Below are 26,198 nucleotides of genomic sequence, written 5' to 3' on the forward strand. Positions count from 1 at the left end.
CCATGTTCTGATGTTTGTCATGCTTTCTTGCCTTTGCACTCACTTTCATGGCCAGTACTGTTATTCCTGACCTGTTCTCCATAGAAATCTTTTGACCTGTCCTCTTCCATCCTCATAGTAAAATACTAGAGTAAAAAAAAAGTCACCTGTGTTTAGTTATGTGTAATTGGAGTGGAGAAGGGAATCCTCTTTGGTTGAATAATATATTTTTATAGAATTTAAGAAGTGTATTTCACCAGAATATTTATCTATAATGTTTACATTTACCAAACATAGCCCTTACTAATCAGTATCTGCTTGAAGAAACTAAAGCTATGCATGTATAAAAAAAGAGCTCCCCAGGGAAGGGGATAGTGCTGGGTTTTGTTTCTGCTCTGCAACCAGCATGCTAAAATGTATTGAATCAATACTGGATAGTTTCTTAGGAGCAGTTAGGATCACAGAAGGCCTAATCCTGATGAGATCTGTGCACTTGGATCATTTAATACCCTGCACAGCTTCAGGGGCAAGTAAAGCCTCAGTGCTGGGTGTAGGACTGGGCACAGGCTAGTGAGAGCTTGGCTCGCCTGATGTGGAGTGAGTGCTGATCACTGCTCCACAGACTGCGAGTGCTCCAGGGGTTAGTGACCGCTGCTCTTCACTGGCTTGTAAGACACTAACGTTATCCCTCTCCTTTGCCAAGTAATCAATCCCTCTTCCTCTAAAACATGAGTAAATAGCTGAATTAAGTAAGCGAATTACTGTGAATATACATAGGATCCACCTTAGTTCTTTTGGGAAGAGCAGTGATTGAACATTTGAAAAAAGCTGATACCAATTATTATGTGAATAATCTGAACTTGTCTAATTGCCATTTGAAGACTTTTCCCACAGTTTATCCTTACTGAAGGTGCTTGTTTCAAAACCAGATAATCTGATAGTTTTTCTATCCAAGTTTGTTGCTCTGCTCTGATCTGTTCTCTAAAGAATTTGTATTTCTGCTTTGAAATTTTTAGTGCTTTTACCACAACTAATTTGTGCATAACTTCTTTATATGTTGAAGGCATGTGCTAATTAGTGCTAATGAGTTACTGAGTAAATGGAAATCAGAGTAAGGTAGTGAAAACTTGATGTCCGTACAAACCAAAACTTTACAGATTCAGATACAGAATTTACAGAGTTCAGTTTTTTTTATTGCTTTAATGTGAAGCTTCCTACACTCAGTGGATTAAAGACTGACTTCCATCTCTGGTGAACTGATATAAATTGTTCTCCTTGCATCTCTGCCATGCACAGGTGCTTGTTACTTTCATAGGTATATCCAGAGGAGTGAGGAGCTGATGCTGAGCAGTGGCTGTAAGCTACTGGGGTCATTTTCAGCAGAATGCTTGTATGGGTGCACAGGTGGGGAGGAGATGACATGGCTGGGAGATGTGGAAGGGAGGGAGCAATGGCAGCTGGAATAAAAACTGACTGATGTGGAACTGAAGCACAAGAGACTTGGTGTCTAGTACCAGATCAGTATATTCCCTTTCTTAAAATCTGTAGTATGGTCATGTTATATACAAGTAGGTGTCTGAATTATTATCTTTCCATGGAGGTCCCTGAAGACTCAGCAAAAGTGGGGTAGGAGAAAGTTGACATTATGGCAGGACTCAGAATAAGTAAATGGAATGACTCATAACCTGGACCAGTTGAATATTTGCTTATGCCAGAATAATTTTGAATATGGGACATAACAAGTAAAAGGGACAATCAGAAGTCTAAGCAGTACTTCTGGAAACAAGTTTTGTCAATTTTTTCTTTATGTCTATTGTAAGAGTATTCCTTTGACATTGCACATAGCTATTGGTGTGATTTGCGTGCTGTGGTTGAGATTGCCATGGTATCTGTTATGGTTTTAAATACATTTTTCTAAATGTGGATGAGAAAATTAATTTTGCATGGACTGAGACAAGAATTGACCACAGCCATTTTGCTAGCAAGGTTTGCACGTTCTTTTTATCATCCTTTATAACTGATTTTCTGTAACTACTAATGGAAAGAGTTTAATAAAAGGTGATAAACTCAGATGATTTTTTAAATAAGGTTACAAGTCTGATAAAGCATAAATGTGTTAACACTATTGAATTCTGTTGGCCTTTTAATACATTCTAATTTAAAAAACCAAGTAAAAGGTGAAATGCCAAAGACAAACTCTGAGGAACTGGAATGCTAAGAGTCAATGGTAGAGCAGCTTTCCCATGTAAAAGATCATCTTTATTTTCTCTCTTTGTAGAGTTTATTCCATCCCAAGATCTGCAGAGTCCTTAAGCTTTCCAACCATTTTCATATTTGAGCTGGAACTCTTCTGTGAACATAATATGTTGAAGAAATTTTGATAAATTTTTTTTTCCCTGAACACCTCTAATTTTTATTGTGATTTCCTTAATCAGTATTTTTAAAACTCTTTTATGCTTCATTAGCTATTTTAGCAGCACAAAATATCCCCTTTCTGTCAGAAGCTGACTTAAAATTCCATCCTTCATCCATCCACCAAGCACCTATTGTTACTTTTTGAATTTAAAATTAGGTGTTAATGTCATGAACCAGTAGAAATACAGTACATCTAATATAAGTATTAATGCTATTTTTAAAACTTACAGGATAGGAGAAGAACAAAAGTGAGTGGCAGTTGGTATAGTTGCTGGGACAGGGTGTAAGGGATTCATGGAGAGGAGCCTTCCTGTGTGAGCAGAAGCAGTGAATTGAGGTGAAGCATCAGACAATTATCTGCAGTTTTGTTCCTCAATCAATATGCAGTTGCTTCTTGGTCTTATTGATCTTTTCTACTTATTTGATGTACTTTCATTTTATGAGACCCATGCAATCATTTAATGGAGTAATTTGAATTGGATTTGAATTATTTTCACTTGCTGTGATATTGTTTTTAACATACTGGGTTAATTTACTGGATATCTGTACTGTTACTGCCATTAAGGGAAGAATAGCTCATCTACAGAACCAAGCAACTGACTATAGCCAAGTGTCCCATATTAAATGATCTGACCTTCTTGAGAAAGTTGCACACACTCAGTATCTCTATTTCAAAGTGTCAGGTATTGTTCAGTAGTTTATTTGGAGGTTTTGTTGGTTTTCTTCTGTTTCTTTGTTTGCTTGTTTACTCTGAAAACTGGGGAAATATTAATTCACAGCAGAGCAGTTTGATCGCAGTGTGAGCAGTGCTGAAGATCAGCTTGCTTATAATAGACTTTGCTGAGCAGCAGCCCGTGCACTGCTGTGTGACAGCATCATTCTTAATTCTCAGCTCTCTGTGTGCCTGCCGGTGCGTGCTCGGGGCGCCGGCTGCAAATCCAAGCGAGTGCCTCTTGCAGAGCCTCGCGCTGCAGTGCCCTGGCCTTGTGCTCTTTCGGTGCTCAGGTGCCTGGGTGGCTTCGGTCTGGGCTGCACTGCAGAAGTTTTCCTGTCACGGCTCTTCCAGATACTCCTTTCAGCATACGTGTAATGGTGTAAATGCATTTTTGCCAAGTCAGGCTAAGTTAGCTCTGGAGTGAAATGGGATACATTGCACCAACAAAAGCCCTTTTCCACACTTAGGCTTTTTTTGGCATAAAAATGCTGTAGACCTTTCACTTCATCCCAGGATGGTGCACTAAGAAAAATTCCTTATCTAGAGCTGGACTTAATATGTATTAAGAATAGAATATAGAATCAACGTTGTTACACTTTAGTAAGCAAAGCCAGTGAAAAATACTGGGTGAGTCATGATGAATACTGTGAGACTTTTTTTTCTATCCCCCTTTTTTGTCCTCAAAACAATTTGATGGGGCTGGTTTAACAGATGGGCAGGAAACCTATCACTGTGTGTTGGAAAACCGTTTCCAGATGAAGAACAGTTTTCTTAAGTCATTTGCACTCTTTTTTCTTTGTTCAACATTGACTGAACTAGTCAAAACATTTTAAGCACATTAAGCAATAACATACTAAGTAAGTCTATAAAATAATTAAGTTGGAACTAGAAACTAAGACTTCTTAGAAATATTTACATTAATATTTGACTTAGTATAAATCTTACAATAACTACTTCTGTATCTTCTAGGAACCTTGTGCTGTAGATAAAGAAAATGTTTGTTAGGGTTGATGTGCTGTTTCATACTGAAATATTTAGGATTATCTGGTAAATTTATTTCTGAATCCACAAAGAGCTGTGCTTTCCCTTTGTTGTAAATGCTCAGCTATGATGATGAAGTACAGGTTTATGTCTCTCCTTCCAGAAGAGCTTATGGAGAGTTATTAAGGTGTTGCAGCACCTTTTGTTTTTCATGGACTTTTTTTCAGTACCTTTTCTTGTACAGGAAATGCACAACCTTGCTGTACCTGAATTCAGGTAGAGGTTTAATGGTTCTTCCTGGTCTGTTTTGGTCCTGGTCACTGCTCTGAAGAACTTTTATGACTCTGCCCTCTACATGTTCTTTGGGAAGACCCAGACTTCTAAAATTTATGTAAGGTTAATAGTCTGCATAATTTTGCAGAGTATGAGCAAGTACTTGGCAGGAAGTGCCAAAAAGCTGTGGCAGATTTATGTTGTGCTCTGTAGTCTCAAACTGGGTTCAAAGGACACTGTTGATAACAGGTGACAAGTAATACACCATTAAATAGCTCTTCTGTGGTGGAGATGAGTCAGGTAGTTATAAATTTCTAAACACATTTGCAAAGCAGAATCCTTCTAACAAGAGATGTTTGGAAGTTTTCTGGATCTGCAATTTGGTGGAATGCTGGTTAAAAGGTGTATGCAGATTTGGGGTTCTTTTTTCCCCTGTCCTCACGGTGTGAAAGGGAATAGGAGAATCCTTTAATTTAATCCTCCAGTGTCCAGTAATTCTCAAGTCTCTTCAGTGTCTCCAGTATGTTTTACCTTACGTGAGAGAAATCTCTGATCTGCAGTTTTTTCCTCATTAAGATGCTCTCTGTCTTACCTCTGCCTGCAGGCTCTCGGTGCAGTTCTCACCCGTGAATCGTTTGATTCCTCTCAAGCCCTCGCTGGAGGGGAGCCAGCAGCAATCACTTTCAGGAAGAGGCAGTGAGAGAAGTGTAGCTGAAAAACAGCTCCTTAGCCTTTCTCCATAAAGCATGTCACCTGAAAGTGGGGATACTATAGCATCCTTTGTTACCAGGCCCAGGCTCCTCATACCATGCCCCTGTTATTTCAAAAAATACCTCTGAAGATCTATCTCAGCTGCTGCATGTTCTCTGGAAAGGGAAAGTCAGTACTTTGCCTCCATGACTGTATTGCTGGCTTGTGCAATGTGAGATTGAAAAATCTCATCCTACTTTTATGTATATCCATTTTTAGATGTTATTATCACAATAAAGTTTGAGAACCTGAACTTTATAGATCCTGTTTAGTTTTCAGGACACTGAAAATGTGGGAAGTGCAGAGCAAGAGTTCTGTAGAAGTTCAGGAATAAGTTCAGAGAAACAGTAAAACATGCATACCAATGTTTTTTGGAAACAGAAATATGCCATGGTTTCTTGAGGACTGACTCAGTTTTTAGCTCTTAACTCTATTGTTGATGATGCCTCCCTCTGTTGTTTTCTAGGGAAGGAAAGAGGGGTTAGATCCCTCTCTCCCCCTCTCCAAGTTCTGCCTCCTCTTTCCTGACTATGCACCATGTTTTCCAGTTTTACTTGGGGCAAAGGATGGGGGAGACTGAGACACACAGCAGCATGAGTGATTACTTGGAGAGTGAAGGTAGAAGGAAGAACATATGTTCAAATGTTACTTAGACTCCTCAAAGACATGATGCATGTAGAAGTATTCTGAAATGTTCTGCTTTATCAAGAACCAAGGGGATTTTTTTTCTTTTCCTGTTTTTTCTTTTCTCAGAAATGTACTTTTGGTGGTTTGTGTATTTTATTAACTTTAAATGATTCCCTCTGTCAGCCCACACAGACATCCCTCCTCTTAGTTGCTGCAGGGCCTTTGATACTCAATTTCAGTTTTTTTGCCTCATTCTATTTCTAAAATGAGAATTATGTTCTACTTATTTTTACCCTTGCAACAGACTTCATACAGAATTTTGCCGTCATTTCTTGTAGCGTATGAACTTCGAGCAATTATTTTTAAATACTCACCCATCAACCCCTCTTATATTTTCCTTTCTTCTTACAAGTCACTACTTGTATATAACATGATGGAAAACTGGTATTTTCTAAATGAGCCAATGAAATTATTTTCCTATTTCCTGTTATCAAATACGAAATTTTATTATTGAAGCCTTATGTTCCTAAGGAGTGCTTTGTCTTACCTAGAATGACTTTGAAGACCTGTCTGATTTCCCCTTACTCCAGCAATTTGCCTTGATCCCTAACACTGCTCACTGAATTTAGATCAAACATAATTAACTTTGTGGTTGAAAATGAATCTTCAGGAGAGCTAGAAGATGAAACTTGGAGTTGTTGCTTTCTGAGAATGTTTGGCATTTTGAATTCCAGTTTTCATCCAATTTGTGACAAATAGGCCTTACTTGCTTTTCCCTCTGAAATTATTCCATAACATAATATGACATAATCAAAATATATTTTTTCTTTAAAGAGGAAGCAATAGCTGCTTCCAAGCAGTTACTGAAATGTCTTATAAAATGCATTTAATTTTGAATTCTCATTTATGATAGCATAAATATGTGGATTTTTTAAGTCAATGCCTTGCAGAGACTATACTTTTCATTGTCAGATCACTTGTGTAAATCAAATGTAAAATCTGGAGCACTTGTACTCTTGTAGTCCCAGAGCTTTATTCCCTCTTCAGTGCTTGCTTTTGGAGAGTGAAGGAGCTGAGGTCCATGGGAGCTGTCCTGGCAGCCTGCTGGTGGCTGTGCTGGCCATCACAGGAGGAACCAGGGCTGCTGATCTGATGGGTGACTCTGCCTCTCAAAGGTCACTGCTAACATGAGCCTCTGCTAGGATCCTCTATTTCAACCAGTCCTAAAAAGCCATTTTATTTACAAATATGGTCTGTGTAATGTCTCCTGAAATGCAGTCAGCTAATCCTGCCTTTTTAGTTACTTGCAATGACTTTAATTGAATCAGAAAACAGAAAGAACTAAAAAGTAGTGATGTAATAGGGTTCACATGGTGGGAGGAGCCCTGCTGCAAGCAGCAATTTGCAGTGGTTGTCACTGAGCTCTGTCCATTCTGCCATGCCGCAGGTCTTCTGTGATGCAAGTACCAAGACAGCCATGTTCTTTAAGATGTGCAGTAGCTGGAAGTTTTCAGTATTTCAGGCTCTCAAGCCTTGAAAAAAGCTTTTTGTACTGAGAATGATTGACTGTTGTTGACCCCAGTGTGCTGCTGTGTCTTGCTGATTCTTTTGGAGTAGTTACACCTTACGGCCCTTGTGATACTTCCTGTTTGCCACTTTCTCACCATTTCAACAATCCAATAAGTACAGAAGCATCCAAAACCAAACTGCTTCCTCTTCTTAAGGGCACTGCAGTCAAGCCAGATTTCATACTGAGACTGAGACTGTCTACTGATGCCTCTGGCTGCTTTAGTGGAAGTTGGTTTTGTGGAGCCAGTATCCTGGAGCCACTCTTACTGCTCTTTACTTTCTGGCCATATCCAGCCACAAAAGCAAGGCAGCTTTCATGTGTCTCGGTGTGATATACTTATGAATTTAGGACTTCTAACTTTTTCCTGACTGGCTGTTTCTTACTTTTCTTTTATTAATTTTTTTTTTTTTAAGAGGGTCCAACACACAGAAAGTAAGTTGCAGCTGTACCTGAGGCACCCAAGACTTCATAAATTTCTACAGATGTTCATCTTGCAATGTTTTCCTTGTGTATTTTTTTCTAACAGAAAAGTCTTTTTTCATATCCTTAATTTGCAAATAAAATGGCGAAGATCATAAAATCAATTAAGTGAATCAAAAGTTTTCCTTGATAGAATGGTCACAGACTTGTTTCTCTCAGTTGGGAGAACTTAGGACTTTTTCCATTGCTTGGTGTTTGGAGTCATTAAGTACTCAGAGGAGTCAGGCTCACGCTCAGCACTGTTACTGGCTTTGCTGTGGTTAGGGAGCGTGCCTGCTGTTCATCAGTAACTCTGTTGGGATTCTTGTGCCAGAGACATAGTTATGAAGTGTTAGGTAAATCCATTACTTGCTAACCCCAAGATTATCCAGTGAAGGAATACATGGCAAACGCTCCTGTGATACTGTGAGGGTGGAGATGTCACTCAGTTGTCAGTGGCAACCCCCTATAAGTGAGCTTAAAATGGCTGAGGGGCAATTATGATTGAGGTACATGGAATCATGAATGCTGCAAGAGGAGCAAAGGAACACAATGAACAGTCACCCTCTCCCATTACAAGCCCAAAAAAGCGCTGAATGAAACTGTCAGGTGGCAGGTTCACAGACCAAAGTTGCTGCCCCATGCAGCGCATGTTTCAGTTGCCGTGGGGAGCAGTGATTGCTAAATGCCTCCATGAGTTCCAGGAGTTATTTTATAATTAATGGAAAAGAAACAGAAAGTGAGGATTATTGAACATAATAGTACCCACAATACTTGTTGCTCATAATATTGCTAAACTGTGAACTGCTGCTCTGTGGAGCGTCTGGTTTCCGAGTTGTCCATGCTTTGTGCTCAGCACCCCGTGTTGGAAGGAGCTTGGAGCTTGGCAGGAGCCTGGCTAAGGAGCTGAGGGCAAAATCAAGTCATGGAAGCTAATAGGCAAGACCGCAGCTCGTTTAGCAGCTTCTCTCTTAGGATCTGTCAGTAGAGATTATATACTGCTTGCTGAGGTATCACAGAGATACGTATTTGACAGTAATAAGTTTCACATATTAGAATTGCATGTGTTGTCATGTTTCAAGTCAATACTCTTTGCTGCTGCTGCTTCTTGATTTTCAGAGTTTCAATAATGAATAGTTTTGAGTATATCAATATCATTAATTTTGAAGGCCCTTGACAATCTTCATTTAATTTTCTTCTGAAGTTATTTTCTGGTTTTGATTTTTTTTTCTTTTTTTTTTTTTTTGCTTGGCAAAACACACTTTCTGGATGTTGGAGAAATGTGAATCTTAATTGTGATGCAATGTAATAATATCTTCGGGATTGAGTTCCTATTAGAAAGTTTAGTATATGCTATTGAAAAATTGGTTTTTCCCTGTTTTTTTTTTTTTTCTTTTCTTTTCTCCTGAAGGAAAAGGTGTTTAATTTCAACAGTATTAATGTTTTAGAGAAGATTCTGTTTCTTTCCTGATCTTGAAATTATTCATAACTAACAGCAGTAAATGTCACAAATTATGCTTTGTAAGGCTTGAGAAGAATTTATCACACTAAATATTATTTAAAATTAGAACTGTAATAAAAATTATGATAGAATCATAAGAGTACACAGTGCATCTGTATGTTTTCTCAATTTTATTTTTAAGTATTAAATTGCTAAACATATTTTATTCTTCAAGCAGCACATTTTTTTTGTCCATTCAACTCTTTTGTGTTAATTATTAGATACAGTTGGCTGACAGATGTAGGTAATAAGAAGTGGCTCATAGATAATTATGAAATTCTACAAAGAAAATATCCGCATTATTTATTTAATAACAGTTACTTGCTAAATTAAATGTTTTCACCCATCTGTTAACAATTTATGCCTTTAATGACTGAAAGACTTGCCTGAACTTATTGTTTGCTTCCTTGGATATGCAAACTTTAAAAAAAAGGGATTTATATTTTTAGCATTTAGCTCATTACTTTGAACTCGGCTACAATAGATACTGATTTTTAATTTTATGTCTCTGTGACATTAATGATAGTAGAAATCAAATGTGTCATCAGTACTGTATTAGAGAAGACTTAGCTTTTCGTTTTTATCCATTTTGAAATAATAGAATAAAAACAATGGCTTCTCTCTCTGTTTACACTGATATTTAGTCATTTTGAGAAGACAAGTACATTTCTGTGAAATCCTAATCTATGGTAATTTTAAACCTTCATACATGCATGTGATTACTAATTTTAACTCTGTGTGGTTTTTGTAGAAAATCATGGTCAGTGTACATGGAAGACTAATAGTGATGGATCATACTATTTTTCTAGGTTGCCAAAGAACTTTCACAGGTAGCAGAAAAGGTATGTGCCACAGCTGTGTAATGCCAGTCCTGGAGTGTGCTGTAGGAGATTGTTCCCTTTTGTTCTGTGTTTGAGGAGCAGCTGTGCAGGTGGGCTGCTCCAGTTCCCTTCCAGTGGTGTTTGCAGCTGGGCGATGATTTGAGTGTGTGATGTGTAGGGATTGGAGGCTGTGGTGAACGCCGTGGAGCAGCTCGTGTGGGGTAGGTTGGGAGGGATGTGACATTTCCTTCACCTTTCTAGTGTTCTTGTTAGAGCAGGTACAGCTAAGCATTACAGTAAGTGCTAAGGGTGAGAGTAATAGTTTATCAATTTCTATCTAGATAACTTATCAAGTTGCAATGAATATTGTAGAGGGGACAAGAAAGGTTTTAAAACTTTTTTTTTATTTCACTATACAAATTGTACAAAATAGAAGGTATTAAAGAATCTTCAGAGGCAACTGATGTTGGTCTGTGTTGCGGTTAAATACTATTCCAGTTGAATGGTCAAAAGACAGGCATCTGTGCAGACTAACTTCAAATGCAAGTGTCAGAATATGAACACTGTTAGGTTCAGTTTGGCTTTCAAACTGCATTCTTTTCTTGCCTATTTTTTTTAGTACTGTTGCTAAGTTTTATTATCGCTAGAAGAACTGGCAAGAATTCTGGCAGACTGGGCAGGTTTCTGCCATAGGCTGATCTCTAAATTTCAAAAAAGATTTTGCTGTAGGAGATAAGATATATTTCAAGAGGTTTTAAAATTTTGCTGTTACGTTCAAGGTGTCTACAGAAACACTCTGTATAACACAAGGTTCATTTTGTTCTCCTACAAAGTATCTGAGGTACATAAAACCTGTGTGATTTATAACCTATGCAACATGTGTTGACTCTAAAGACGATAAAAACAGGTAAATCTGCAGCCAGTTGCAGGAAGTTATTAATGATATGACAGGTGAGGGGGGGGAGGAACTAAATATGCATTTACTGAAGGCAAAAATTACATATATTCTAGAGTACTGAGGGAGTTAACATAGCTGTTACTAAAGAAAACGCAGTTCTGCTTTTGCAGAAGTGTTTTCCTGAAGGTGTAAGTATGAAAGGGTGAATAGTGGGTGTTGAAAAGAGGCAGGAGAGACCCATAAGAAGAGAGGAATATGAAAGAAATATTTGCAGCTTTTATATATGTAGTAAAGAAAAAAAGTAGTATTTCCCCTTATGCAGGGGCCAAGATAGCATGAGTTTTTTTCTTACTTTGAATGTATAGCTCTGTAGCACTACTGATTCTAAAGTGTCTCCTGGCATTTACAAGTGTATGTTAGAAATTACCTGTGTTCTCTCATGGGCAATCTGTATTTTTGGATACACGTATTAGTGCAAAAATAATGATATAAACTCAAAAAACGTAGGCTATATCTCACCAAAAAGAAAAAAAATTAATGCAAACTCATTAGTTCAGGATGGTAATTGTAGACTTGTAGACCTGTAAGTCTGTAGCTGTTCATGTATGCCTTTATCCCAGTGTAAAGTATTCAAAAATTAGGTTAATAGCCATTGACATCATTAATTAAAACTCAGAAATGAACCAAAATCTCCCCTGCCCTCCTTCGAAGGCAGTGATTCAGCGAAGAGTCAGCCATCTTTGCCTTCTCCGCAACTGGTGGGATGTTTGAAAGAAGTTATTTCTGACTAAGGTTCTTGAGACACATCATCATTTTCCTTCATTTTCTTTTATCATGGCATGGTCTCTTGCTACATGGGATAGTACTGATGGAAACTGAATCATCGCACGTTTACATAATGCTCTATATTGAGGAATTCTACTTAGCTATTGAACGATAACGAATTAATAAGATGTAAAAGCTGCCTGCTGTTTTCAGGCCAACGTGTAAATTTAGGTTATATTTTGCATCTCTCTGCTCATAACTATTTTGCTGGCTTTCATGGCTTTAGTTGCGACGCTAACTTAGGCAAACAAAAGACAGCCAAAGTCACATACCGTCATTTAGGTGAGTCCTTATCTCAATTTCCTAGTTCAGAAAAGAGATGGTTTACTTCATCCACTCCATTTGGAAGGGCATAATTCTTTTACGTGGGTTTATGGTGCAGTTGCAATATATTTTCAATGCAATTATCTCTGATAAATATGAGAGTACATTCTTTTCATCCTGCTTCATTTTATGTTCTGATATGAGGCTCCATTTCAAGGGCTAATTTTTGTTCACCTGTTGAGATTTCAAGAAATATTTTCAAGACAGTAAAAATCCTGATTACTGTCTCCATTAAATTTATTAAAAACAAGCTTTAATCACCTCTTTGTTTTCCAGTTTTGGATGCTCTCCTGAAATATGAGCACAAATGAGCATTACCATTGGCCTTGTTAATGAACAAGCAGTGCAAAGTTGTGGACTTAGATGGGGAGGAAGTTGTCAAGGTGGAAAGCATATGATGGCACTAAATTACTCTTACAGATTAATAAAACCAAATTGTATGAACGACTCTGTAGTTTTATCCTTTCACTACATTCCTTCATAATTTTCTGTCTGTTATTTTTCATCATTCTGTTATTCTCAACTCTTTAAAGCTGAAGTTCATTTGTTCTGTAATGCCCCACTTGGGCTACATCTCTCTCCTGTTCCATATTCTACCTTTCTGTCCCCCTTTCTGTTTTTGTCTCTTTCACACATGCTGTACATTTGCTTTGCATCTGTGATGCTATGAAGTCTGTTCAAAACCGAAATAGGACAACTAGATTTTTACTGGCAACATATTTTATTTTTACTTTGCTCCAAAAAAAGACCAAGAGGAGTACTGACTTGTAGAGGTATTATTGCATTGTTGCCAGAATAAGTTTAATTTTGAAAGTCCATTTTGAAATTTTCTTTTGAATATTTTCTGATTTCTAGGCCATAGCTACGATACAATACTAAGGGTGAAGTTGGTTTCAGTTCCACTCAAGTACTATTGATGAATGGCATGGATGTTACAGTTCTTCATGCGTATTTTATCACAGAGAATTTAGAAAAAAATGCAGTTTTTGTTACTGAAAATGTTTTGGGAGCTCTTGAGGGAGTTTTCTCAAACCAGCCTGTTTTAAGAAGCTTACGGCGATTTTTAGAGTTCTAGATCCTAATGTTCCACTGTTTCAATTTTAATTATATTAAAATACAATGTGTAAATTCCTGCAGATTAATATCCTCCATGGGTAAGGTGTATGGAACCATAAGTACAGCATTCTGCCCCCATGTCTAACTAGAATGTCTCATGCTGTAGCCTGTATCTCTTGTGCACCGCTGAGGAAGGTCTGTCTGTCAGGCAGCAAAAGATGCAGTTAGATCTCTTCTTAACCATTTCTGTTCAAGGTTAGCAGACTCAGTTCTCTCAGCCTCTCCTTACACTCACATGCTTCAGTCCCCTGTCGTGGTGGTTTCCTATTGGACTCATTTGTCAATGCCTCTGTTTTCTTGGGAGGCATGGAGTACAATGGCCTTACAAGTGCCAAATAATAATAATGACTTCCCTCAACCTGCTGGGGTACACCCAGTCTGAGTGGCAGTGCGTCAGAACCCCTAATCTGAACCCAAACCCAGGATGCAACAAGTCCGGTACGCAGCCGGCAGCCTCTCCCACACGGATGTACTGCTGGTTTAAGTTAAATTTTCCGTCCACTGGGTCTCTTTCTGAAAGCTTCTTTCCAGCCAGTGAGCACCCAACCTGCTTGTGTGGACAGGGCTGTGCCATCCCAGGTGAACAGGGCTTATCTCACTTTTGTTGACCTTCATAATGTTTTTTTTCTGTCCTTACCTGAAGGTTGCTATGGTTCTTCAGAATGGCAGCCCCGCACTCCAGGGCACTGAGCACTTCCTCAAATTGCTATCACCCATAAGCTCACAGAGGGTTAATTCTGTCCTGTCACCCAGGTTACTAACAATGGCATTAAGCAGCCACCAGCTGGATGTGGGGCTGCTGCCTGCTCCCCTTGGAGGGCACAAAAGAAAGTAGCAGGTTTAGTAGGTCGTGGTGAAGTAAGGTTGTGAGTCTGTATTCAAGGGTGAGGGGGAGGGATGGGGGAGATCTAATGGTGCGTGGGAGGGGGAACCTTAAAGGAGTTCAACAACTCTTGCTTTAGGCCTAAGTGAGTGTGGGAGTTGTGTGGTATAACTTGTGATTAGACCTAAGTAGTGTTTGTCTTGGTGTGTTAAGCTATTTTTTGAATCATGGCATTTTCACAGGAATGTCTCCAAAATTTGGTGCTCATTGTTAAGTCAGTGATGATGATAAAAATAGATATCAAACTCATTTCCATCAGTTCTAGATCCTGCGTGGCATCTGATTTCCAGCCCAGAGAGCAGTAGGAATTAACTCTTCCATCAAGACAACTTAAATGCAGCTTTAATTTAATTTAAAAATAGCTAGTCAGTCTTCCTCCCTGCTCCCTCATAATTGTTCTCAATTCAGGGTGTGTGTTTTTTTATATTTTTGCAGGCAGTATGGAGAGAAGCAGCAGGCTTCCTCTGTAGATAGGATTGGACATAGATGATTATTAAAGCACTAGTAAATATTTTAACATAAACCATATTCTGTTAAAAAACCACGAACAATCTTTTGGAGGAAACAAAGCTGATCCCAAGTGCAGGATGACAATTTATTCTTTCTTATTCCAACCTGCCTTTACACTTAAAACTTTTCCCTTTGTTTTTACATGCTAGAAAATGTTCAATTTTTTCATACCTACATGGTCTCTGAATTCTAGTGTTGAATTCTCAGTGTTCTTCTGAAGTAAAGCTTTGATCAGGTAAGATGATGCTCCATCATTGGAAGTGTTCGAGGTCAGGCTTAACAGGGCTTTGTGCAACATGACAGCATGGAATGTGCCCCTGCCCATGCAGAGGGGTTGGACTATGTTTTCCTTAAAGGCCCCTTCTGACCAAACCATTCTGTAATAATATAACCTACATGACAGGTCTGTTTTACAGTACAAGATAATTGTGTTTAAATGAGCATTTAAAGTTTTGCTTTCTTTGACTTGTGTACTTTTCACCAGTTTGTTTTTGGTACTGTTGACCTGATTTCTTTAAAATGAAACCAGTCTTGGATTGAAATGAAGAGCTGAGAAGTGCTTTGCTTTGTTTTTATTTTTCATTTTCCCCTTCACTAGAGACATCTAGCAGAGACTATAACTGGTTGTCTAATATTTCCTTTTCTGGACTTAAACAGAAAGAGTGTGTTAATGTGCTGTCTGAGAAAACAAACAAATACAGAGCCAAGGGGCCCCACTCAGTTTCTGTCTCCAGCAGGACAGTTTTCACTCACTTAATGTTGCTCAAACAGCTAAGAACTGAAATCTTATGTATTATGCATACAAGTTGTTAATTTTTAAGATGGTAGAAATTGCTTAAATAAGGACCAGATTTCATAGGAACTTGATGGCACTCCAGTGACACAGACAGATTTTATTCTCTGTTGTTTCACTGAAGAAACGTTTGCAGGAATTTTGCCGTATAGGAAAAGAAAGAGTTTTGTAACTAACTGGCATTTTAGTAAAATATTTTTTTCTTCCTCTTTAATAATGAATTAATAATACCTGCAGGAAAAAAACCTCAAAATTAATAATTTAATATTCAAAATTAATAATTTTAAAAGTATATTCAAAATACATGACATTGTGTATGGCACCTAGTATAGAGCAATTACATCCTTATTTTGAACACTTTACAAGGCATTGTAATCTATGAAGTTTTGATAGGAATTAACACCTTTTTCTGAAGAGCTCAAGTTGCATAAGATAGCTGTAAGATATTGTTTAATAGTAGCAGTAGTGGAATCGCTTTCACTTGATTTAAATGCTTAATATGAGGCTTGCTTCAGCAAGTACTTTGGTGCCTGGTGCAGAGTGTTGGACAGTCATTTCTGCTTAAGTGGAGAATTAGTCTGATTAAAACAGAACAGAAGCAAAGGTTCTTTTTGGAGGCATCAGCTTCTAGTTTGAACACTTAGAAATTTGCCTGCTCTTGCTATTCCCCACCTGCTCTATATGCATCAATTGTGTGGCAAATTTAAGTGTCTCCAAGCAGCAGACCTGTTTTTTAAGGTAGGGTGTTTGCTTATTTCACCTTGAGACTAGAGATATAATGTAAAACCCTAGGTTGCTTTCATCAAAGGGTGAGTATTTGTCTTCTCCTGAGCTATTGGGATCTCAGGCTGTCTTTTCAGGGCTTTGATTTTAAATTAGCTGCATTGACCAAAACAAACCAATTGACATATTTTGGCCAAGCAGCATCCTGGGTTGTTGGTTCAGATACAGGTGAAGCCAACAGGATGTCCTTCCTGTCCAGTAGCTACTGCTGTAACTAACATTTCAGTTAAGACCATGGAAGATAACAGAAACAAATATTGCCAATAGCAGTTTAGCTTCAGCTTCATAAACATCTTCTACCAATGCACACATGTGTAATAGTTCTTGATAAATCATGGAGTCTCTCTTCTTCTGCATACTTAAATCCCAGCAGAACTCTTGGGTATCATTTAAACCTGTTGACTTTTTAGAATTTAAATTAGTAACTTCTTCAAAAATTGTAATTTTTCTTCACTATGGAAAAATAGCAGTATATTCTTAGGGTACCGATATTGCCAACATTATCTGCAAGACTGCAGGATCAAGTAAAACAAATGACCAATGCAGGAGAAATACACCTCAAACCTTCCTCAAACAGGGAAACAAAGATCTGTGATTTTATCATTCTATGATTTTATTTAAAATTTCAGGAATGGGTTATTTTCCATTAATACCCTCTCCCCCCATTCCCAATCTCCCATGGAACACCTCTTAATTTGTCATTGGATTCTTGCATTTGAGGGGAGTTACATGTCTGCAGACCTTAGGTGTTCGCTTCTGGGGAATCCACTTTGGATGTTCTAATTTCGTCTTTTGCACCTCTTTATTAGTGTCACTGAGTTTGGTTCTCAGAGCACAGAAGGGTTTCTCTTTTGACTCAAGTAGCCTCTTGAGTCATGCAGCTTAATCACATGGGTTTATTACTGTCTTTTGTTTTCTGCTTTGCTAGTGCACCTGATTGTTCTCAGTAGTCTTCTGTTGATTCTCTAATTTCTAGCAAAAGCCCAGAATCAGTTCAGTCTATATAAAGAATGTAATACAGTTTTTGTGGAGCTCCTAAGGGTGCTAGCGTCATAGTTATCTCTGTTCCAAAACATATTTCAATGCTTACAGAAAGTTGCAATTTCTAATCTTGATTCTGTATTATCACAAAGAATATTTGAGGTTAAAAAATGAGATCACATAATAGAAAGAATCTGTGTTGGTGAGTCATTTGAGCAACCGTGTTGCTCAAAGTACTGGTTTTCTGTCTAATGTTCTATCTGCATATTGGATTTGTCTGTCTATGAAGCTCCTCTTACATAACTATCTGGGAAATACTATTTTTAAAAAATGCGTTTTCAAGCAGCATCTTAACCAGTAGATTAGAAAAGTTGTTCAAGTTCAGTAAATCAAGAAAATTTTGTACTGTAGTGACAAAAATAGTTGTTTTATTAAAAATAGGAAGTGCTAACCCTTTGGTAGGCTGAAGTAGATTATATGTGTCACTTATTGCTAGGTCTTAGAGTGTATTGTGCCTTGACATACAGTATTTTGTTCAAGAAAATGTTTCAGTAGCCAGTCTGTATTTAAAGTTCTTAGCAAGTAAGTTCCACCTGTGCTTTCCAAGTTTAATAGGGTGTGATAAGAAGGGAAGCAATACCAATACCCTATGAGATATTTAAGTATTTGCCTTTATGTTCTCAAATCTATATAAAGAGGTAGAATTATCAGAGGGATGAGAGGTACAGGAATGGTTATAGGACTGTACCTCCCTCCACTAATTTGCTCCCTGGCTGTGCTGAGAAGTGGCTGGAGCAGCCTGTGGTGCTGCTGAGAGTCTTGTTGGCTGCTCCAGCCCTGGCATATGGTGGTACAAGATACTAGATCCTAATTTGTTAAAAACACAAATCTTCCCAAAGATAACAAAATGTTATATATGCACCTTTAAAATCTCTTAAGGGAGAGATGTCAGTCATAAATACATGCTCACTAAGTCTTTTACAATTATTACAGTAATAGTTTTACTGCAGAGCTTTAAGGTTAAAGCTGATGGAGAGCTGACATGCTTTAAACTGGACACCAGTCTCCAGAATCTGTGCTAGCTGAGGGGTGAGCCATTGTTTCTGGTTAACTCCTGATGAGAAGACACAAGTACCTTACAGCCCATGTCCCACTCACCTCTGAGCGTGACCAGTGTTATTGACTGACTTTGCATAGCAAGAAATAGAAAAATGATCACATGAGTAAGCGCCTGAAACAAAATCCTGTGTTGGCTACTCCCTGAGTTAATAACCAATAGCATTTTTGTTGTATTCACTTGACAGAGTCTCTTTACTAACTAAAACTGCCTGGTTGGAATGTGTGAGTTCCTCTGCAATGTATTAAATAAATCAGATCTTAAATGCACAGGTATTCTGGGCATGATCTGGCTGCTCCTATGTCAACTGTCCTTCTGCTTGGTTTCATTGTGCTGTCCAGGGTAGCAACATCACTGTTGAGAGCACACAAGTGTAGAGATTTCTAATATTACGTTATCTGTATAGATGACAAAAACTATCAAAAGGCACATAGCCTGCCTGTGTTACAGCTTCTGCTCTCACATAAGAATGGCAGGAAAGCACTTGCAGGTGTTTCTGACATAGACCTGCTGTCCTTATGAAAACTGCTTTTCTTCTGAAGACCGAGTAATTTCTAGAGCTTCCTTACTGTTAGAATAGCAACTAGGAGCATCTACAATAGTAGCCACTGAACCTACAGGAAGGCTCACTGTATTGAAGTCCTGCTGAAATGCATTGTCCTAAGATATTTTGTTAGGATTGCAGAAAATTTGGAGCAAAGTTGCAGATTTTAACAGATTGGCAGGAGGTGGCTGCCAGTCGGAGACACAGATGGAGGTATTTGGAGAAGCCAAAGCAGCATGGTCTTTCTGTTCTTTTCTTAAAACCATCAGAAGGATTCGATTTTTAGCACGTGAAGTGACTTAATTTAGATTTTGAGATAAAACACAGCAGGAAGAAATGGTATCTTTTTCTGTGGATTTAGGAGATAATAACCATATTTTAATTTTGTTTTGTTTAGGCAGCCTGGGCTTCCAGATTATGACTTTATGCCATAAGTGAACTACACAGCAGTTTTTGTATTTGTGGTATATATATAAATATTTGGTAATATTTGCACCTTTTTTAATCTCATGTTGCCAAAAAACTTCTTCAGAGTTTACTATAGCAGTAGAGTGAATCTGTGGTACTGTTTTCCTCCTTTTTTTTTCTGTGCAGCTAAAAGAAAGGGGTCAGAAGATTAGCCCTCACATTCAAGACACTTGCTCATTGGAACTTGTTGGGAGCTCAGTATTAGTTTTAATGGGTTCGTATGCCATACCAGCTGCGGAGATGCAGCTTAGTCACAGCAGAAAGTTGCAGGGAAATAAGGGGTAAGTGTGGCTGCTCTGGCCCGTTGCAAAAGCAGCTCTGCAAACACACCAGCACACAGGGCTTCATGAATTGCCTGTGCTGTCCTGCTGCTCAGCTGACCTTTGACCCCTCTGATCCATTTTTAAACAAATGAGTGCAGGGAAAAGCGCGGTGTCGCATTCTTTTCCCCGGTCCCGGGCAGCTCTGGAGAGCCCGGCTAAAGGCGCTGCTTCTCGGTGGGACCGGGGCTGCCGCGCGGCCCGGGCGCTGTAGCGTTCAGCGCACCGGCGGGGCCGGCCACGCTCTGTAACCGGTGCTGGGGCGAGGCAAAGAGGCGAAGGAAGGCGCACCCTGTCCTGCGGGTTGGCTGGAGAAGGTTTATTGTCGCGTGGTGCTGCGATGGAGAGCAGCGTCTGCCTCCAGCGCCCGCATGGACAAAATGGCGGGGAACAAAGGGGCAGGGGTTTTATAGGGGGCGGGGCCGATGAGGGCGGAAGCCCCCCTTGCCCAATGGGGACAGGCAACGTGCGGGTGACGTGGACCACGGCAACCAATGGGGACACAACAGGGGTGTGCACAGGGCTCCGGGACGAATAGGGAATGCAGGGATGGGGTAACAGACACAGAACTCTCAGGAGTGGACAGGGGGATGACCACAAGACTGGCATGGTGACGCTCCAATGGTAAGTGACCTGGAGTGGACCACCGTGGGGGGAACATCGGGGTGCACAGGGGTACACAGAACTGGCTAACTAACATATATCAGAACCCCTAACTAAAACCCAGCCCGGGATGCAAGAGAAAAGCATTTGCAGGCCTATTCTTAGCCTATTTGACATACTATACCATTAAGGGAGATGATTTCCTTTATGCCTTTACTAAGCTTTATGCAGTATTTCAGTTAGCTTTTTGTTTCAACTTCTTATATGGTATTTTTCATGTGCAGGTATACAGGGATGTTCTCTACATAGCTGAGAAATTATTCACTTGGAATGTTGTGTTCAGTTGTGAACATGTGATTGCTGAAATTAATCTGAGAGTTAGATTAGTTCATTGTGAATAAACAAAAAAATATGGCTACTAAAGTAAAAGGTTATTTGGCAAAGATGTAAAAGTTCAGTTAGCTTAGTTAAAATGTTTAAGTCTTTGCCTTAATAAACTTACTGTGAGGACTAAAATGAAGATAACTTTATTAGGAAGTCAAGAGGACTGGTTGTAAATGGAAATAGTGGAACATCATCTTATGAAGGGAGAATCTGATACTGTGTGAAATGCCTTGGTCATTATTTTGTTAGTTTTATTTGATCTTTCCAAAAAAGCAGTGCAAAACCTGCTCCATTAAACAAAATGTTGAAAACTGTGTAAATGAGAGAAGTCTTGCATTATCTTGGTGATAAATAGTAGTGTAAAGATCTAGGCTACCTGGTCATGGAGAATTAGATAAATTTAAATCCAGAAAGATAAAAAAGGATGAAAAAAAATCATTGAGAAAAGCTGAATTTGAATAGATTTTATTGCTGCAGTTGCCAGTCCAGCCCAGTAATCTCTAGCTACCTGGCTGATGGTGCTTTCCACAATAGTAAAAATTTTTGTGATGATTCTGTAATTAAAAAGGGAAAAAAAAATTCTTTTATCTTCTTTTTGTACCATTCTTTTGTCTTTGATCCCAAATGTTTAGTAGTGCAATTTAAACATATGAAGTATAATTTGAGCCTTTTAATGCATCTTTAATTTCAGATCTTGGAGCAAATTACACTTATTTGAACATCTGGTTAGACAAGTTTAATGATCTACTTAATTCTTTGGGACAAAGATAGGACTTCTTGCCCCTTTTTGACCCGTGATTCTGATTCTGCAGTTCCTAGAACTCTTCAGCAGTCTCTGGGTGTAGAGAAGTGCATTGAAGTAAATGCAATATTGAAGTATTCAATATCCAGGTTTTCTTAAGTAATAATCCTCTGATTTTCAGTTTTTCTGATATAAGACATTGCTTTGATGTACTGTATTGTCAAATGTATACAAGAATGTCCCTTGGAATTGACTGTAACTTTGAAATGTTTTAACATGCTTAAAATGTTCCATTATCCTATGTCATGCTTATCAATGTTTTGTTGCTTTTATAGATTATCTTTCCCAAGGGATAGATCTGTCTGGAATAGAAGTGATTGAAAATGACCTGCTTTTTATTGCAAGAGCTCGTCTTGAGGTGGAAAACCAGGCTAAAAGGTTGCTTGAGCAAGGTGTGGAGACTCAGGTAAAACTTTGTTCTTGACTTCCTTTCGAAAGTAAAGTGTAAAAGAATTTGAGCTTGATTTCTTTTGCTTTATGTAGCACTGTCTAGCATCGATTAAACAAAAAAAAGTCCTATGTGAGAAATTTTCAGACATGACTATATTCAAATAAATTGACAAAACTGGTCTTGTATGGTATTTGCAAGAATAAAATTTTGCAGGATCTGACTCTGTAATTTGGAAGAAAGTAGATAAACTGTAAACACTGTCATAAAAGCTTGATGCATTCAACACCATATACAGCACTGCCAATGTTGCCAAGCTTTATAGAGAAATATGAGAAATGCAGTTTCTTAAAACTGTAAGAAGATTTCTGCATTTTAGCCGTGCAGAAATACATTGAAAAGATTTGAAAGATTTGCATTAAAACTTCAAAGAGCAGTTTAAACTTTGAGGTAAATATTCACTGTAGGTAAATAAAAATGAATATGTATAATTACAATCATTCATATTAAATATAATCATTGCCATCTTAATAACTTGGCTACATCTATTAACTATTAGCAGTATCTTTACTGCTGTTTTCTTACCTTTGTAAAATTTAGTGTTACTTTGTCTATACTTTTTAATATTCTTCAAAAACAAAAATATTTTAAATCCTCATTACCAGAGTGAGAGGAGGTACAAGTTTCTATCAAATTTGGATCTTAAATTAGAGAACAAAGAGGCTTTGAACAAGACAGTTTTATCCTGATTCTTACCAAGTGTTAAACTTCTCTGCAAGTCAGGATAGCATTTGTTTATACTGTTGTAGATTGACATGAAAATTGAATGTATACAGAATAGAAAACCTATTGAATAAATTGGCTTGATTAAACAATTGAGGATTAAAATTTTTCGGTATGTCTCAAACTTTTACTGTCATTTCAACTAATTTTTTGCAGTAAGAAGTCATGATTGTGGTAAATATCTTTTGACTATTTGTTGATAACAAAGTGGTAGGAAAAAAACACCCCATTATTCACTTGATTACGATTCCAGTGTTGAAACTTCTGGCTATTTGAGCATGCTGCCAAGCTGTGATTGCACTTTTTGCAAGCTATGAAGCATATGGGTTATTAAATAAAGATTGACGGAAGATGGGGCCTAAGAAAAAGCAAGTGGACATTTATTTTAAATGTAGCAAAAGTCTTCATCAGTATGAACTCATTCTAGTTTTTCATGTCAGATTTGACCTTCTCTGATAATTTTCTCTTCATATTAAGTACTAAAATGGAACTGACAAAGAAACCCTGGGGAAATCAATCCCACTCCACCTGAAAAATAGACAGATTTATTAGGTGTTCCAGGCTGTCTCCAGGTAATCAAGAGATTATTAAAGTATATGCCTGTTGTGCTTTAGCCAGGGGCCTGTTTGCAACAAATAGAGGAGTGTTTGGAAGAAAATTATTAGTGCTTAGTCATTTCAGAAATGGGGATGTTTTCATGAGGAGGTGTTGGGTTATGCATCACAGGTTTGTTCTTGGATATGATTTGTGAATTTAATGTTGAGAACAATAGTTTGCTTTAGAAAATACATACGCAGGCATTGTCCAAGAAATCTAAAATTTGAAATGTGACTAGTGAATAGCACGTCTTTGATTCCTGTTATTGTGTTTTATTGACAAGCTGATTTACATCTATACCTTCCAACCCTTGAAATTTCCTTAAAGAGGACATGGGACCTTCATCTTTTCTCCTGTATTAGGTACTAAAGAATTCCTCAGATGAACTGTCTTCCTGCCAGTACATATTCTGGTGACTGTCTGTACCTTTGAGAATAGTGCATCTGTATTTATCCAGGTGGTTCTTCAGTTATTTGATATTCATATTTGCAAATGCAGTTTTACTTTCCACCCTTGTTTTCATCTACTATGTAAATAGTAGAGATCAGTTGCCTACATAAGAGCAAGCTGTAGCACTTTTCAGCAACGCCTTAAGAGAAAAATTACCCTTATGTCTCATTTTAGAGTATTTTAGTGTCCACCTAGAAGAGAAGCAAGAAGTGGAAATACATTTTAAAAAGTAAGACTGGAAGTATTTATTTTTAAACAAAAGTCATTAGAATTTGGTGAATGTCTTCTAGAACTCAGCTTTTTTTTTCAGAGATACTGCTAGAAGTTACTCTGACAAAAGAACAGAGCTAAAAAGTCTAAACTGCTCCATTTATTGTTTTTATCTATCCCCTTTGATTTGGATACAGACTATTTTTGTTATTTTGATTGTTTATTTAATAAAGTCACATGCTAGTGAGCTGTGCACAGATTCCCCCAAATAATGTCCACCAGTAGCACATGAAAGCAGATACTTAAACCCAAGTAATATATTGACTTTTTCTGTTCAGCATAATTCATGTTTTTATGGCATGTCCACCACCATGGTGTTTGTGTATTTCTCAGAAAAAATGAAATCTCTTCCCCCTTTGGAAATGTGGCATTAGCCATCGACTGCTTTAGAAGTGAAGCCTTCCACTCCTGTTCCTGGTGGAATTTTAAAGCTGCCATCTGGGTATAAACTAGAAGTTTCTGTCAGTGTGTTAGACATAGCAGGCTCCCATAGGGCTGCAAACCACACTTGCCTTCCTAATCCTTTTAGAAAGAGAAAGGTCTCTTTGCTATTGTTGACAAAAGTAATACAAATAATAGCAAACCCGAGCACACGGGTACCAGTGGCTACAGGCAGGTTTTTTTATTGTTCTGTGTGCTTTGTTAGGCACTCCTAGTGTACGTAGCACAGATAGACAGTCTTTCATGACCCATAGAACAATTTAAAGAAAATGGATTCTAACCTTATCTTTGTTTCTAGTCCTTGCTAGCTTTCCTTCATACTGTAAGCAGGCTAATGGCAGATAGCATAGGAAGCAGGAAAGACTGCTTTAGCAGACATGTATCAAGAACTTGATTAAAAGCCACCCTTCTAACAGAAGGGCCAGCAATGTTTTCTGCTTTAAAATTTAAAAAAAGAGATATATCTGCATCTTTCAACAACCTGAAACATCCCCATCATTTATTTTGCTCCCATTAGACCCTAGGCTGAAGAATGTAGATTTGCTCTTGGTACCACTTCACCCCTGTTTTTAACAGCAATATTGTTAAAAACAGGGGTGAATAATAAGAAAATACTGGGGAAAAGAGAAATTTGTTAAGATTACCATAGCTCAGTTCCAGGTAGAGCAGTTTTTCCAGACACGGTTTTGTGTCTGCTGTATTTAAAAATGAGAAAACTTTATCCTGCTGTATATTGCCATTCTTGGTGTGGGATTTACAGTCAGGGATAAGCAAACTTAGCTCCACCTGGTAATGACAATATTGGTAGCTTGAGGAGCCAGGCCATGTGTGTGCAGAAAAGAGCTGCATTTCCATCTCCTCCATCCTCTTAAAAGGTAGCCTTAGTTCTGAGCTAGGTTCAGTGCTTTAAGCAGCAGCTGTGGGTCTCTGTGTAAGGAGGATGGATTTTTGCATGTGTGAAATACGTTAGGGACCTATGTTCTTGCTTGTGCCCTTACTGATACAAACTGTAATAATTAGGATATAGGTTGTGAAGTATCAATGGTATCATTAAATGTTGATTAAAATATAGCAGGATGTGGTGTAGAAATGAGAGCAGAATTCAGATGGGTTTGCACTTTAAACAGTTTGTACTTTTGTGTGTTACAGAAACATTCAGTATATTTGGCCAGAGAATAAAAATTTTCCTTCCTTGTCTTCTGGAGGCATCTGTAGATATCTGACTAGTTGACTAGTTTGGGGTTTTTTTGTTGTTTTTGTTTTTGTTTTTGTTTTTGTTTTGGTTTTTTTTGGGGGGGGAGTTCGTTGGTTGGTGAGTTTTTGTGGGGGTTTTTTTGTTTTTTGGTTTTTTTTTTTTTTTTTTTTGTTTGTTTGTTTTGTTTTGTTTTGTTTGTTTTAATTTTCTTTTTAAATTAAAAAAATATTTTTTAGGTTCCAGAGAAATTATGTGATGTTTTATTGCCCAGTTTCCCGTATATAAGGTGTGGACAAATCTACTTAACTGCCTAGTATGGTTCTGGAGAGAGTAAAATTCATTGATAATTCATTGAAATTGTTTTGGTGATCATGTAATGAAGTGTCCTAATCATGTTAGAGAAGGAAAGACATAGGTGTAAGCCTAATAAGTATCCTTTGTTAAATTGGATGTGCTGTTTTTTTAAAAATACATAGATTTATTTTTTTCCAAAATGAAGAGCTTTGTTAATTATAACCTTGCAGAATAAAGAAGAGGGGAAAATAAAACAGAAATAAATCCTAAACTTCACTTCTGACACTTGTTCAAATGCTGTATTTTTATACACAGGATAAATACGTAAACAGTATGAT

The 26,198-nt window shown here is 37.9% G+C and overlaps 1 protein-coding gene and 1 long non-coding RNA gene across 2 annotated transcripts in view; one reads left to right on the forward strand and one right to left on the reverse strand.

Annotated features, from left to right (window-relative positions):
• COG5 (component of oligomeric golgi complex 5) overlaps window positions 1–26,198 on the forward strand; it is a 173,601-nt gene that overhangs the window by 50,802 nt on the left and 96,601 nt on the right. Inside the window, exon 7 of the mRNA XM_053978240.1 lies at window positions 21,718–21,848. Within this exon, the coding sequence (XP_053834215.1) occupies window positions 21,718–21,848 (131 nt within the window). The remainder of the gene's footprint in view (window positions 1–21,717; window positions 21,849–26,198) is intronic.
• On the reverse strand, window positions 12,176–13,882 carry LOC128807705 (uncharacterized). The gene is made up of 3 exons (XR_008437252.1): window positions 13,802–13,882; window positions 12,400–12,428; window positions 12,176–12,312 (listed from the first exon to the last, which is right to left on the reverse strand). It is a non-coding gene; the product is annotated as an uncharacterized LOC128807705 (long non-coding RNA).

This window comes from Vidua macroura, chromosome 5 (assembly GCF_024509145.1).
Source record: "Vidua macroura isolate BioBank_ID:100142 chromosome 5, ASM2450914v1, whole genome shotgun sequence".
Classification (NCBI taxonomy): domain Eukaryota; kingdom Metazoa; phylum Chordata; class Aves; order Passeriformes; family Viduidae; genus Vidua; species Vidua macroura.